The 11,856-nt window shown below is 57.9% G+C and overlaps 4 protein-coding genes across 4 annotated transcripts in view; 3 read left to right on the plus strand and 1 right to left on the minus strand.

The window, feature by feature from the left end:
• Positions 1–124: 124 nt before the first annotated feature.
• On the minus strand, positions 125–2,776 carry VOLCADRAFT_73975 (uncharacterized protein). Its single transcript, XM_002948854.1, has 5 exons — positions 2,476–2,776; positions 2,094–2,406; positions 1,784–2,028; positions 1,328–1,477; positions 125–605 (listed from the first exon to the last, which is right to left on the minus strand). Exons 1-5 carry the CDS (start codon positions 2,701–2,703, stop codon positions 309–311), a joined length of 1,233 nt encoding a protein of 410 aa, XP_002948900.1. The 5' UTR covers positions 2,704–2,776; the 3' UTR covers positions 125–308.
• Positions 2,777–5,334: 2,558 nt separating this feature from the next.
• On the plus strand, positions 5,335–8,253 carry VOLCADRAFT_109690 (uncharacterized protein). The gene is made up of 6 exons (XM_002948718.1): positions 5,335–5,563; positions 5,696–5,745; positions 6,010–6,112; positions 6,352–6,553; positions 7,217–7,351; positions 7,718–8,253. The coding sequence occupies exons 1-6, from the start codon at positions 5,454–5,456 to the stop codon at positions 7,832–7,834; spliced, it is 717 nt and encodes a 238-aa protein (XP_002948764.1). The 5' UTR covers positions 5,335–5,453; the 3' UTR covers positions 7,835–8,253.
• Positions 8,254–8,336: 83 nt separating this feature from the next.
• VOLCADRAFT_47784 (uncharacterized protein) lies at positions 8,337–8,555 on the plus strand (the record flags this gene model as incomplete). Its single annotated transcript, XM_002948719.1, has 1 exon — positions 8,337–8,555. A coding segment is annotated over one exon (219 nt), but the record flags the coding sequence as incomplete, so codon positions are not given.
• The window catches only part of VOLCADRAFT_89237 (uncharacterized protein), a gene marked incomplete at both ends in the record, with an annotated part of 11,267 nt that continues 7,966 nt past the window's right edge, over positions 8,556–11,856 (plus strand). Inside the window, 6 exons of the mRNA XM_002948720.1 lie at positions 8,556–8,889; positions 9,144–9,557; positions 9,879–9,978; positions 10,362–10,432; positions 10,499–10,682; positions 11,125–11,206. Of these exons, the coding sequence (XP_002948766.1) occupies positions 8,556–8,889; positions 9,144–9,557; positions 9,879–9,978; positions 10,362–10,432; positions 10,499–10,682; positions 11,125–11,206 (1,185 nt within the window). The remainder of the gene's footprint in view (positions 8,890–9,143; positions 9,558–9,878; positions 9,979–10,361; positions 10,433–10,498; positions 10,683–11,124; positions 11,207–11,856) is intronic.

Here is an 11,856-nt window from a genome sequence, read left to right on the forward strand (position 1 = left end):
ACTCATTTGTAGGATTCATTTGTACGGTGTATTTTCAAGATACGAAACGCATTGAGTTACACGTCATCTTGGTGCACAGATGCAGCTGCGGTATGGATGTCGGACTCCAATACTGAGGAAAAAATACTACAGAGGATTTTACACATATAATCAAATCTTGGCTAAGGTTCTACATGATCTGCTACCAAACGGCGTGTCCATGCTGCCCAGGATAACACATCCGCGACTCGCGCCCCAGCCTGCCTACCAACCAATTGGAACGATGCTTAGTCGGTTCAGAAACGTTCTACTGCAGACCACCATGGCCACTACACCAGCTGAGTGCGCATGCCCGTGGTATACCCGTACGGCACAGGAGTATGTCTACAGCTATACACGCCCGCAGGCGGCGGCTGCATGTCATTATCCAGCATGTAATGGAGAGCTAATGTGGTAAGCCCCGTCTTGTTGTCGGCAATGGCCTTCCCGTCCACGCTGCACAATGGGATGATGGTGAAAGTGGTGCAGACAAGGAAACACTCTTTCGCTGCCAGCACTTCGGAGACGTGCAACTTCCGCTGCTGCACATTAGCGACAACCACGTCATCGGGCGACCGGATTCGCTCCTGCACATCAGGGTTTTTTTAGCAACGGGGCCCCAGCGTACGCAATACGAGTCGAGCTTTTGAACAAGGCAGGTTAATGGGATCCGGCAATGAGCTGCGATGTCTGCAGCCACTTAGCGAGGGCGAGGTATGATGGTGGTGATGAGGTGCCGATAGCTACAAGCACGTGGCGATTTCTGAGGACAGGACAATATGAGCCACATAAAACCCAATGCTCTCGGGTCAGAGTTGGAGATTCTAATCATTGCGATCAGGTGAAAGATGGTGAATTGTGCTGTTTCATCTCGTCACTCCCGAGAGCGTGGGATATTTGTGTATTTTGAGTTATGCGGTGAATGAATGCGTTGGGTCAGAGTTGGAGATTCTAATCATTACGATCAGGTGAAAGATGGTGAATTGTGCTGTTTGAACTCATCAACCCCAATGCTTGAAGTTGTACAATTAATGCCTGGAAAAACGTTTACAGGATGGCAGCAGGGGCAGCAACCCATGCGCGCAACGACAGCTGGCTAGGCCGGAGCGGTTGGTCAGGGGATAGATTATGCAAAAATCATGGGTCTTGATCATGTGAAAGATGGTGATTGGATTTTTCATCATCCCAACCGCTTTCTATCGGCGCCACACTCAATCCTTCGCATGGTCCCAGTCTGCGTAGAGCGCACATTTTAGCATATCGGCGCACGCAGACTCACACGCTTCTTGTCAAGTCATCAAGCGCTTACCTCAGGAATCAGCTCCAGGATTCGAGATAGCGTAACACTTGGCGCGGTACTTTCAAAAGGAGGGTACACAAGCGTGTCTTGCTGAGTCAGGATGCACACCGTGTAACCCGCGCAGTGCTGTACAAATCCTTCGGCGTCGGTGAATAGCGCCTGCAAAGGTCAACGTCGCATCGCATAAACACGGCGCGACAGGGCAAGAGTTTCAGGAGGAGGCGCAAATCTCCCGTCGATTTAAACACGAGGCACGCCCCAGACGCTCGAGCCGCCCAGACCATACGAGACCAGACCATACGAGATCCCCTTCGCAGACAAGTCGTGCTTAGATAGCGAAGTCAGGGCCCAATATCGACGGCACGGTCGAGTATTCCAGAACTGCCAAAGCTGTAAGGATACCCAGAATGGTCAAGTATTATGGCGACGTTTGCAGATTATCAATGCTTGTGTCAGGCAGCTCACCACGTGGGCATCCCTGGCGTGCGCCTCCACCTGCCCCACAGTTGTCAGCAGCCGCTGGTTTCCGAGCACGTTGCTGACTGCCGTGGCCTGAATCGGCTCCTCTGCAAGGATTGCATCCCATGACTCCGTGCGGTCAATCTCGTAGGTGTCGCCGAGGCAAATGACGTACAACGCTGGCTCGGATCCGCCAAGCTCCACTGGGCTGAAGCCCCCGCGACCTGGGGTAACCCAAAACCGCAACTGTCCTGCGTGCAAGCAAGCGCCCATCAGCGCCCTAAATAGGCAAAAGCTTGTAGATGATGAAACATACCGTTCAATTTGCCGCTAGCAGCTGCGGTATCAAGGACAATCCTCTTAACTGCCGGTACTGAGAAGGGTAACGATAGTCCAACTTGCGCGCAAGCAGCTGTTAATCGCGCAATATGTTCATCCAACATGTACAGGTGACCGTCGCGCAGGACGACAGTTTCCGAAACGCCATAGCCTTTGCAAACGAACTGGTCGTCCACGGGCAACATCATGAGAGCCGGGTCCACCACAATGCCGCCCATAATGCTGCTGTAAAAAGCCCCAAAATTCTCTTGTCCGTAATCGTGCATAGAGCTCCGCAGGCGTTGTACCATCTGGTCGGGGCGGCGGCGCGTCAATTGAATTGCGGAACAGGTCCACCGCTTGCATCAACACATACTTACCACATCCGGTGTTAACAGCGGTGTTGGCTTCGTTCGGCTGCCAGGCACAACGGCTGGTCGGAATCCCTTTGGCGGAGGCACCGGCTCGTGGTTCAACTTGCCTACTTCAACTAAGGCCTGAGACCGCAGCCGCAGCACGCGAGCTGGGGGCATACGCCATCCGCGTTGCCCAACGCGTGAAACAGGGCCATTTCCCTGGCAGCGGCTGCTTGTGGACGCCGCCTCCATTGTTCCAGCCGCCGTCCGGTTATCGACAGGCTAGATTGGAGATATGTTTTAGAAGTGTTGAATGACCATGGAACTCGACCAGCATGTAATTAATTCAGAATGGTAGTCGATGCCTGCTCTAAATGTGGCGACGATGTCGTTTGGATCGGGAATTGTACGGAATGTCGTTCGCATGAAATAAACTTTACAAGTTCTGGGCAGCGAGTCGAGGAATGAAAATCATGACAGGCCCATGCGCTGTTGCTTGAACTTCGATACGCGTTTGGTAGCCGCAACTCCGACCTCGCTAAAAGCTGTCAATGCCACCTCGCTGCCCGCAAATTCACTGCTTGCAGCATCCCCGGCGTTACAGCCTCTACCACCCACTCCTCGCTCCTTAACGACCCCCGTGAACGCTTCCTCCCGGGCCCTGGCCATCGCCATGGCCGCATCTCCCCCGTCTTCCAACGCCACAGCAGTGCTGGGGAGACCGGCCCAGCTCCGACCCTTCGCCCCACTCCCTTCAGCGTTGCCCCACTGACCCGTTCCCTGATGCTCCGCCGAATCCACCTTATTAGTACCCTGTTTCAGAGCAGGCCGGACACTTGCCAGTCCCGCGCTGCCCTGCTGGTGTAGCGGCCCTGCAGGCGCGTGCAGAGCCTGCCGCGATCCCACCCCCCCGTCATCCGCTCCCTGGCCCGGCACCGACCCGTCCGCGAACGACACTCGGCGATCTCGCCCAGTGCGGCAGCCAGTGGACGTCACCGCATCCTGCGAGAGCGATGCCCCCTCCACTTGATGCTGCTCTTGCGATGCGTTTCTAGCAGCCAGGGACGTCCTCTCCGAGGGCCCCGAATCACCTGAGCCGGAGCTTAAACTCGCGCTGCTCTGGGCCCCACGGGCCGCCTTTGGAGCAGCCGAGGGAGCAGTCAGAGAAGCAGTAGAAGCAGCTCGGCTGCCCGCCCCGCCTCCCCCAAGCAGGAAGCCCTTCTTAAGCGGTGTGCCAGTCTTGAGCTTTGCCGCCGCTGGCGCCTTCACTGTCGCTGCATTCGCAGGTGCCGCTGATGTTGATGTTGACAGGCTGCCGCAGCTCTCACCCGCAGGGACAGAGCTTGATGTGCTTGAGCTTGCGCTACTGACTGCACCACCTCCACTTCCACGCCCTCCTTGCCACGCGTCTGCTCCTTGCCCTCCCGTCACATCAGCTGGACCTGCTGCCCCGTCCCCACAAGTAACCTGTTTAAGCTCCCTGGCCTCCCGTCCCTCTCGCCCGCCTCCGCCTTCCCCCTCGCTACCGCTGTCCGCGCCCTTGTCATCGCTTTCGTTGCTGCCCGCTTCCGCTTCCAGCAGCTCCAGCTCCGCCAGCCGCGCAAAAATACGCTTGTCATCGTCAGCAGCCGCTGGCACGTCTTCAACCTGCTGCCCCGCAAAATTGCTATCGCTCTTGGCCGGGCTAGCCTTCCCAGAGGCCATCCTAACCTCCACCGAACTCGAAAACGCCGGCCGAGCCGGCGCCTGGGCCGGCGGTGCCGGTGCTCCACGTGCTGCTGCCAGCAGCGCCTCGGACTCCTCGAAGTCCTGTCGGATGTCCACCAGCGCTTCACCCTCCTCGTTGGACAGCACGGAAGCGAGTTCCTCCACACGGCCTCGTAGATCGTCTAACTGCTGTAGGGCTTGTGCCAGTGCCTTCTCAGCCCGCGCTTGGCGGCGGCTCAGCACGTCGGCCGCCTCGCGAGCGGACGCCTCCAGCCGCAAGTCGCAGCCTAGACCCACTAGAAATTCGTTGGTGTGGATAAGCTCACCCTCGAAGAAAGCATGCTTTCCGAATGGCACCATGGCTGTGTGGCGGACCTGCAGTTTGGGTTAGGTTTGGGTCTCGGCTGTTAGGGCTAGTTTGGCCGGAGGGGAGCTCTAATGCGGCTGGGCACCGGGGAAATGAGGGAGAGTGGGATTGGCGTTGTTTCCCCAGGCGAGAAGGGCCTATCGCATCGCATGCTTTGCTTTGTGCGGCATGGCATGACATGGCATGGGAGGGGGGTTTGCGGGGTAGACAGTGGATTGAACGCCATTACAGCCTGCCGGCCGCGTTGGTGAGAAAACAAGGGGACAAAAGTGCCTGCCAGGCAGCCATAGCAGGCCAGAATGCACGTCGAATTGGGCAGACATACTTTTGAGCAAATGGATACCCAACCCGCTGTGCCAACCAACAGCAGAGGGGTCACTTTTCCACAAGGATTTACATATCATGCGAACCTTGTCAGGTAGCTTTGTCAGTAGTTGGCGCACTCGTGCAATCTCATCCACGCTGGCTTGCATAGCTGCCACTTCCGCCTCATGCTGGCGAGCTGTGGCCTGCGTGGCCGCAAAGTACGCCTTGAGCTCTTGTGACATACTGACTTGAAATCTTTATGGTGTTGGGCGTGTTGCGACACTGTGCGTTTAGGAGTGCAAATTGACAGATGGTTAACTTATAATTGCTTTCTTCCTGCTTGACTTAAATAGACAACGATACATACTGCTGAATCTTAGCGGCATGAACGAGGCAGATAGAGTGATGCAACTACCGAGAACCTTAAGTTTCGGAGCGGCATCGACAGTGCCCAAACAGGATGCCATGTTGCCATACATCTTGCGAATATGTCCCTGTTAAGATGTATGACTGAATGTTAATGTTATAGGACCGATACAGCAACTGCCTGCAGAATATAGACATGTCCTCCACACCATCCTTGGAAACGATAAGCATTTTCCATGACGTAGCTTAACCAGAGATGACTATAGACTTCTTTGGGTTAATTTTCCTGGGCCTCGGGCCCGGAATTGCATTTTTCTTAGTGGTGCTTGCTCGCAAGTCCTTCCTAGTGCTTCTTTCGCTCTTTAGGTACGTGTTTCCGTTCAATGCCGGATGTTGTTCTGGCTTATGTCCTTCTATGCTCTCAGCAGCCTTGACGTCCGCGCGCCCGTCCTCCTCCCCGTGCCGACGCCTTCGCCTCCCGGCCTCGCCCGCCCGCAGTGCCTTCCTATGGCTCGTGGTATTGCTAATCATATCGGCCATCTTTCGAGGTACGCTGCGCACATAGCTTGGGCAGGCCTTGGACACCAGCAGCCAGTCACACAACCCCTCTGTCAGGCACCTCACCGCTTGGTTTCTCAGCACCCAGTACACTCTGCCACACCGCTGCTCCTCTCGCATATCAGTCTCCAACATCCCTCCGCGTTCATCCCGTTCGCGATTACCGAGTCACCCGGGTCGCCCCGGTCGTTCAAGCAGCCTCAGGTCCCCAGGGGTAACTGATGTCCCTCGCCTGGTGCTCTTTCCTGGTGCAGGGTTTGTCCCACTGGACCCAGAGCAGGGGCCCTATGCGGGTCTGCTCATAGCATCCGTGGCTATTGAGGAGGCAGTTCGATATGGTGTATGGCGTCTGCACCGGTAAGACTGGGTGATGGGCTTTGAGGTGACCGGACGCTCAACACTGTCTTTCCATGACTGCTGTCCCCGCTGCTCCTCGAATCCCTCCTTGCCTGACCTGAACGGCCTGCTCCTTAACTAGGCCCGGCCTTCACCCCGCCCTGTCAGCCCTGGCACCCACTTGGGTTCATGTACTCGTCCCTCCCCGTCCCGCGATACAACCCCCGTCTGCCTCGCCTCCCCCCATCTCCCCTCCCCAGTAAGACGCTGGAGCCCCTGGAGTCCATGGCGCGTTCCTCGGGCCGCCGCTTCGCCCTGCTGGACAAGCTCTACATGGCCCTGGCGTGGGGCTACGGTCACTCCGCTAGCCACGCGGTCTTCTTCTTCCTGTCCTTCCTGCCGCTGACGGTCAGCGACGGGACATACTACAACCCCGCTTGCCCACAGATGTCCATTTTCCTGGTGAGAGCTAGGGGGTAGCGGAACATTGAAAAACAGGGCTCTGCTGCAGGGCTCCGCTTGCGGAGTGGCCGCCTGACACCGACCACCGACAGTCGGGCGACCATATCCCCGCGGGCGTGCTCCGGGTAGCAGCTGTGTCGTTGTGTGCTCGAGGTTCGCAGCCGTTGTTGTTTATCCCTCTCTCGGTGAACGCCGAAATGTCTTCCGAATCTCGTCTGGCGTCTGCCCGAATGTGGTCCACGTCCTGGAGATATCGGGAGGCTGGCCCTCAGCGTATTTGTATTGCCACCCCTGGATAGTATATCTTCGTTCCACACACCCTATCGTGTGGAGGTAGCTGGCTGCCGTGGCGCTGTTTCCCGCAGTTACAGATGTTTGAACACTTCTCCTAGTTGCGCGAACTTTGGCCTTGCCATCCCAGGCTCTTTTGTCTCCCTGCCATTATTACCGCCATGGCCCACACCGCCACAACCACCAACAATAACAATAGCGCTAGCATCGCCACGGCTCCGGGTCCTACTAACGCACCCCGCCAAGGCCATCGGCTCCAGGAAGGAGGGCTGCCTCCCGGCTCTGCGCTCCCACGCCAGGCATGCGTTGGTTCTCCTTGTGTTGCGTTGCAGACTTGTTGCCTTGGTGCCGCAACCCGCGTGGGGCCCGCAGGTGGGCGCGCTGTACTCTCTCTCCTTTGGTCTGATCCTGACAAGCCTCATGGTGATTGCGTTTGACGGGTACATGGAGCGCCGCATCGCGCACATCGCGGCGGCACCGCTGCTGCACCTGGGGGCGTCGTGCCTGGTGAGGGGGCAGGGTGGTTTGGTGTTACAAAAGCTCCTCATTTACATTCAGGAGAGCCCCTTTCTCTCTTCCTGCTTGGCCGGCTTGCCGGGTAGGGAGTGAGAGCAAGTAGACCTGACGAGATGGGGGTTTTGTGTTTAAAGTCGGTGGGGAGTGAATGGGTGTGGCCGCGTCTGGGGCCATAAGGTTCGAGTAAGGGCGGGTCGGGTCATTTCCGTGCTGTGCTTCCAACATAGCGCTTCCTGCTAGGAGGGTGTTGCGGGAGCCAGTGTTCATACGTGACGGTGGAGGCAACACCGTGTCATGTACATATTTCAGCTCTGACTGGCTTTTGCTTTGATGCTCCTTGCTGCATTGGTAACGCAGACCCTGCTCAATTTCAAGAAGAACGGGTGCGTGGTATCCATGCCCGTTCTTGTGGGCCTTGGCCTGCTCCTCGTCCTTTACACCATCGGGATTAGCTGGCGGAAGGCCGTGCGATGAACTTTAAGATTCAAAATGACTTGACTACGTCGTCCAGCAGCCTGGCAGAGGGTTCTTGTTCTATTTAGGCAGGGATGGAAAGCGACCCTGTCCAAGACAACGTGCACCGTGGACAGGATACGTGGCCAAGTGTTACTTCGATATTGAGCCTATGTTCGTGCCTAGGTTCGTGGCCAAGAGTTACTTCGATATCGTGCCTTCAACCGTCGATGTCGTACTTTCTGGGAAGGTTTTGACTACACTGTTTTAAGTTATTATGAAGTACATAGCCGTATGCTTCAGCTGCTGCGGTGGCTTGTATTGTGGCTGCGTTTCCAATTTCCCGCTTTAGGTCCATGCATCAACCGTTAGCAGATCACTTGATGTAGTGATAGGGCTCTGTTACACCTTCGGACAAATTTGTAAATATCCTGCTGCTGCTTTCATTTTGTGCATCAGGTGCACGATAACGGCATGCGCAAAACGAATTTGACAGATGGGCATAGACAAAGTTGATGTCGAAATACCAAAAGCCGAAGCTATCGCAATAGAGTATCCTGGTTTTGTTCAAGATACTAACAAGGCGCTGCGTACACTTGGCGGACTCGACAGCATAGCAATCGCAGTTGGCACAAAGCACTACCTGAAGCTTAAGCTCCGTCCTGAAGACCGGACGAGTCATCCTCTTTACGGCGAAAGGCATGAGCAGACACGCCTTCTGCTGCGTATTTCGCGGCCGAAGCAGCCACCGGGTGGCCAGCCCAGTCCTAACCCAGTTGCCGCAGACGATGGCACAGACGCGGGCCAGGGACCTGCCACCGGCGTGACAGCCAACGTCATCGCCCGCGTGACTCCCACCTTCCGCTTCCCGGGACTGGCCGATTACGCCTTCGTTTTCCATGACCCTATGTTGCCGTCCCGCTCCCGCGACCTGCTGCCCTACGACCAGCGTCACGACCGCGCCGAGCCCACCAAGATCATGCAGCCCCTCTTGCTCATTCCGCAGCTCTTTTCCTGGCTAGATTTCCCGCAGGACTATGCATTTAAGCAAATACAGTCCAAGCACCACCTGCGAGGTAGGCCCTGGATGTCCCCCACCTTGGATTGGACGCCATGAGTTGGCTTCTTCGCAGAAATTAGGAAAGCCCTCTCTTAAGGATCTTACATGCTGTATCTCGAGCGGCAGTATCAGCCACAGCAACCGCCGTATCAGCAGCAGCAGCAACATGAGTTCGAACCGGACGACGAGATCGCCTCCTCCTACTGTGTTTGTGCTTCTTGTTGTTGCTCCTGCCGGTGGGACTGCCCATGGGGCCGCCACCGCATGCAGGTGTAGCCAGGTTGGACCCTAACTGGGGGGATGCCCCGGTCATCAGCTTCTACTCGGAGGGAGTCCCACCGGCAGTGGCCACAACCTCCACAGGCGTGGCAGCGGCGGCTGCGGCAGCTGCAGCGGCTTCAGCTGGGCCAGCGGCAACGGCTGCCGCTGCAGACGGCACGACCCCTGCCACCGCCCAGCCGGCGGATACGGCGGCCGATAATGCCGGCGTGGCCGACGTGCGGGCGTACCGGGTGCTTGAGACGGAGGTGTCTCGCCTGCTGTCGCAGCGGCCCGTGTGGGGACTGGAATTGATGCGAGAGCGATGTGCGGCCTGTGCGGCGGTGCAGACGGCGATGCCCGGCGGCTGTGACGGTGCGGCGGTGGAGCGCGTGGTGCAGCGGCTGTGCTACCGGTTCAAGACAGGTAAGATCCGAGAGGAAGAGGAGGAGGCGGAGGGGGGATGCAGAGAGTGGAGGGACATGTAAGACAGACGAACAGGCAGGGAGGGCTGGAGGAGTGGGAGGCGTGGTGAGCTTGGATACTTGCCCTTTGGCGCGTTGGTGTTGTCGGTCAGTCTTTGCGGAGGAGGATTCACCTCTTGCTGTCAAGGAATGCTCCACGGGGCCCCCTTGCTGTTGGTGATGTGGCAACTACTGCTACAGCAACGCTAATGCAGCTGGTGGTGCTACAACTGCTGATCTCCTGATGACTGCGGCGGCATTGGTTACCTCTTTTGCCTGCCAGGTCCTTGGCGCGGCCTGTTCATTCGACGTGGCTATGACCCACGGGTCGATGTGGAGGCACGCAAGTACCAGGCCATCATCTACTCCCTACCCAATAACTGGTGCGCAGTCTCCCTGGCGTGCCTGTTGTGATAGAGCGAGCGAGCGTGTTTGTGTGCGTGTGTTGTGTGTTGTGTGTTGTGTGTTCCAGTGAACTAGTAGTGTGCGGGTGTGGGGGGAGAGGTGACCAGAGGAGAGGTGATGTGGAGGACGGTGGCTTCTCAGGCTCTCCTGGACATTGGGGCATTGCAGGTCCTTCACAGAGCCCACGTCCCACGCGGAGTGGCGTCCTTGGTGCCTGGTGTCCTCTAAGGCATGTGGAGCACAAGCAACTGTCCCTGAGGCTGAACAATTCCCTGAGCCCGGGCCGGCGCTAAGTAGCACTCAGAACTCAGAACTGGAGACACCAACACAAAGGTCCACCACCGCACCTCTGAGTCCGCAGGTACCGCAACCTGGTGAAGGCGGGAGTGCGGAACAGCATGCAGAAGCCGACGGCGCCGCCGCTGGGGGAAGGTGAGCGTGAGGGCCCAAATGAAGAAGCATCAGCCGCCGGCACCGCCGCCGCCGCCGTCGGCGCAGGAGCTCCTGGGGCAGCGGCTGACGGCGCGGCGGCCTCTGCCGCTTCCCCGACAGCTGCGGCGGCGGCGGCGGCGGCGGCCGGTAGCCCAGCTGGTGGCGGCAACAGCGGCGCCACTTCGCCAGTGGCGGCAGCGGCGACCGGGCTGTCTGCTCTGGCGCCCTCTTGCCAGGACGACCTACACAGGTACGAGGAGGGTCTCAGAAGGGAGGGGCGCGTGCGTGTGAGCTGCAAGGCATGGATGAGCTCTGGATAGCTCGGTAAGTAGTGGTGCGCGGGAGTGTAGCGGTGGAATGAGCCAGCGAGTTGTCAATGGTGTGTTTTTCAGTGGTTGTGGGAGCGGGAATGGGAACCCATCACCACCATCATCATTACCATCATCACCATTGCCACCACCAACACCACGACCGCCACGCACCTCACCAGGCGTCCCCTCCTGACTTACCGGGCAGCTTGCCCCAACTCCCCAATGAAGTCAATTCCCGGAGCCCTCTCATCGCAATCCCTCCCCCGCAACCTCCCACTACACGATAGAGCTCCGGACTAACCATCCCCGGCACTCTTGGCTCCTCCCCCGCGCCTCAACCCTCCGCGCCTTGCCCCGCCCGCCACCCCCCCTTTTTGCCAGCTTCCGCGCACTGCCCACTCAGCAGAGCACCACCTTCCAACTGATTGACATGCAACTGAAGGCAGTGCAGGAGGTCCTGGAGGTGAGTGCGAGTGTGAGAGGAGGGGCAGGGGCAGGGGAGTTGGAGACTGCGGGATGGCGATGAAAGGGAAAAGGGTGTACTGATGTAGGTGGTGGTGGTGGTGGTGGCTTAGGTGGTGCACGTGGTGGTGCTTGGGCCCGAATGCAACGTGTCACTGATTCGCTGATTATTACAGTCTAGTCCTACGGCGGTGCGTACGGAAGGGTCTCTGGGGGTATGGAGGGCGGTAGCAGGTTAGCCGGCCAGCCGGGAGCCGCCCACATGGGCCATTATTATGATGTTGCGAAGGATTGAGCTTCCCTCCCCTCCTCTCCCTTGTGGTTCGTCTTTCCCCTCCTCTCCCGTGTGGTTCGTCTTTCCCCTCCTCTCCCTTGTGGTTCGTCTTTCCCCTCCTCTCCCTTGTGGTTCGTCTTTCCCCTCCTCTCCCTTGTGGTTCGTCTTTCCCCTCCTCTCCCATGTGGTTCGTCTTTCCCCTCCTCTCCCTTGTGGTTCGTCTTTCCCCTCCTCTCCCTTGTGGTTCGTCTTTCCCCTCCTCTCCCTTGTGGTTCGTCTTTCCCCTCCTCTCCCTTGTGGTTCGTCTTTCCCCTCCTCTCCCTTGTGGTTCGTCTTTCCCCTCCTCTCCCTTGTGGTTCGTCTTTCCCCTCCTCTCC

The sequence above is a fragment of the Volvox carteri genome (genome assembly GCF_000143455.1).
Source record: "Volvox carteri f. nagariensis unplaced genomic scaffold VOLCAscaffold_11, whole genome shotgun sequence".
In the NCBI taxonomy this organism is placed as follows: Eukaryota; Viridiplantae; Chlorophyta; class Chlorophyceae; order Chlamydomonadales; family Volvocaceae; genus Volvox; species Volvox carteri.